The sequence below is a fragment of the Monodelphis domestica genome, chromosome 8 (assembly GCF_027887165.1).
Source record: "Monodelphis domestica isolate mMonDom1 chromosome 8, mMonDom1.pri, whole genome shotgun sequence".
NCBI lineage: Eukaryota > Metazoa > Chordata > Mammalia > Didelphimorphia > Didelphidae > Monodelphis > Monodelphis domestica.
Genome location: NC_077234.1, coordinates 139379849 through 139382720, shown reverse-complemented (window position 1 = coordinate 139382720; position 2872 = coordinate 139379849). Strand labels below are relative to the sequence as shown.

At 37.7% G+C, this 2872-nt stretch overlaps 1 protein-coding gene across 1 annotated transcript; it reads left to right on the top strand.

Annotated features, from left to right (window-relative positions):
- Positions 1-904: 904 nt before the first annotated feature.
- On the top strand, positions 905-1855 carry LOC100011569 (pancreatic progenitor cell differentiation and proliferation factor-like). Its single transcript, XM_016425007.2, has one exon. It carries the CDS (start codon positions 1097-1099, stop codon positions 1439-1441), a length of 345 nt encoding a protein of 114 aa, XP_016280493.2. The 5' UTR covers positions 905-1096; the 3' UTR covers positions 1442-1855.
- Positions 1856-2872: the final 1017 nt, after the last annotated feature.

Here is a 2872-nt window from a genome sequence, read left to right as displayed (position 1 = left end):
ATTTTTAATGTCTCCATATCAATGTAAGAGTCCTGAAAAACGTGGTTTCTCAGCTTTGGGGAAAGGAGGGACCAAGTGAAATGGATGTTAGCTTTAATTAAGCAACTGTATACAAATAAGTATAAGATTGTTCCCTATTAGTTTGCTATTTGTTTCCGTAGTAATTATGTTTTGACAATATCAATGAATGTATGGTTCCTCATCATTTAGTATAAAAATTGAATTTAGCTAACCCAAAAAGTACTTTGGAAACTAACTGGGAACTCAGAATGTTTCATGGCTTCCATATCAATAGCAACATTTATACCCAGTTATCTGTTACATAGTTATATACATATGCATGTAGTATATACATGAATCTATATATTCAGATATGCATAAAATATCTGATTTAGTTAGCTAGATGGTCCAATGGACAGATAACTACATTTTGAGTCAAGAAGAATTGAATGCAAATCTATCTACAAAAATCACTTACTTAGCCTTAATTTCTATAACTCTAAAATGAGAATAATAATAGGATGTCTCTTTTAGAGAGTGGAAAGGAAAAATGAGATAACATTCATAAGTATACAGGCAACTTTAAAGCACCATGTAAATCTTAGCTCTTAATATCTGAATACCCTTGTATACATACAATGATGAGTTTATTGAATTGAAGGGGCTAACATTGTTAGACCTGCACTGAAAGAAGATTATTTTGGCAGCTGAGTGAAGGACTTATTGACAGATGATTTGTCAGCTGAGATAAATTAGAATCATTTAACATATCTCCACATGGAACTTAAAGATTCTGAAATGAGTGACACATAATTTTAAAAAAGTTGATTCATTAGCATTTTACAAAGAGATGAAAAATTTATATTGGATCACATAATGTTAAAAAATTAGTGGTCTTGAAAACCCAAAGAACTCTCGCATTTTCCGTTGCCGTGGAGTATCCTCCCGTGATCTCCTTTACAAATGGGCTCTGTGGCCTAGCGCCCCGTTCTCCCGAGCCAAGTCACCAGTGATCGTCCGCCGCAGCCCACTGCTTGACAGGGGCTGCTCGGGAGCCGCCACTAAGATTTACATCATCTCAAGAAGAACAAGCAACATGGCAGCAATCCTGTCCAGCGGTTCACTTGTAGCAACCCATGACTACTACCGAAGGCGTCTGGGTTCCACTTCCAGCAACAGCTCCTGTGGAAGTGCTGAGTACTCTGGGGAAGTGATCCCCCACCATCCTGGTCTTCCCAAATCAGACCCAGGCCACTGGTGGGCAAGCTTCTTCTTCGGGAAGTCAAGTCATCCATTCATGACAACTGTATTGGAATCCCCAGAGAACTCAGGAACTTTCCAGGTTGCTCATGGCACGATCACCTGTGACCTGGCTCAGGAAGTCATGAGGAAGCGGCATGTCAGCGAGCCCAGCAAAACCACCACCGGGCCTTCTGCATGAGCAGCAGCACCTTCCTGCTGCTCCCCACCGCTTCTGAAGTGCGCTAGGCATCAGAGCCCATTTCCCCTCCCTTTCCCTTCCCTTCCCTTCCCTTCCCTTCCCTTCCCTTCCCTTCCCTTCCCTTCCCTTCCCTTCCCTTCCCTTCCCTTCCCTTCCCTTCCCTTTTCCTCTCCCACCTTTTCCTTTAGATTAGATTGGCTGCTTAAGCATAGAAGTAGTTGTGCTGTGTGTGTGTGTGTGTGTTTTTTAAAGAAAACAAAAGCAAAACACCAAAAAACAAAAGCAACCACACTTGTTACTTTTTTTTTTTTACTATCCAAATCACCTATGTGCTTTCCAGCAGCCTCAGTAACTTTGTTTACTTTGTTACTCAACAGAAACTAATAAACTCTGAGCAGCCTTTAAAAAAAAAAATTAGTGGTCTTAAAATATTTAGTCTCTCCCTTTTAACTGATGATCTACCTTTGGCATGGGAATTCTCAAAAATGACTTTCAGGAGGAGTGATGGAGGAGCAATATACACAATAAATGAGAACTGAACCAACCGGAAGAAGGTAAGGTAAGAAACATTAAAGACAGGAAAGTGTTGATCATTGGGAGGGGGGGCATAAATAAAAGAAAATATTTTCTTCTGCTTCCAATTATGGACATGTTTAGCTAAGGGTAGATGCAAGAGAGAAAGAAATACTAACTCTCCTACACAACAGCCTACTTGTTATTGGAACTTTATCTTACTTAACAGATTTACTGCAAAGTCTCTTTGGGCTCATGCCTGCTTGATGCAAACAAATTAATCTTGATTTTGCTACTAACAGTTTCTCAGGTATATGCCATAAACTCTAATTCAGGAATTAGTCAGCAGCCTCAAGCTCCAGACTACAATGGTAGCTTTAAATGATATGAGGAAATAGGGGTTGGGGGGGTCACCTGAGAAGCAATTAAAACTGATAAATAAACATCAAAGTGTGATGAAAAAGCATACTTAAGAAGAAGTAAAACTAGAATATATCTATTGAGTTTTTACATAGAGTTCTTTTTCTGGAATCCTCTTTTAAAATTACAATAATTCTAAATAGAAGGTAGTTTGTATATATCTTAAAATGTAGTTTTTTGAGTAAATTTTAGTCTTAAAAACACTTTCAGTGCTATCATTTGGGTTGCTATAAATCGTCTCTTTTATTATAATCCTTTATTTTCAGAGATTGACTTTCTTTCATATTCTTCTCTGAACAAGCTTTGTCAATCAGATGTGTTTTTATGACTGAATCTTCTATCTGGCAGCATAATTTTTAAAATGTTATCAAAAATACCTTTTCAGTTTAATTTTTAAAATTATATCCTGAAAAATATAAAATTATATCCTGCCTCCAAAAGTCAAAAAGCATCTATGATTTTATTTGGCACAGTACTCCTCAACTACAATTTCTGAAA

Coding starts and splice junctions, on each gene's coding strand:
- LOC100011569 (XM_016425007.2), top strand. CDS start 1,097: ATGGCAGCAATCCTGTCCAGCGGTTCACTTGTAGCAACCCATGACTAC.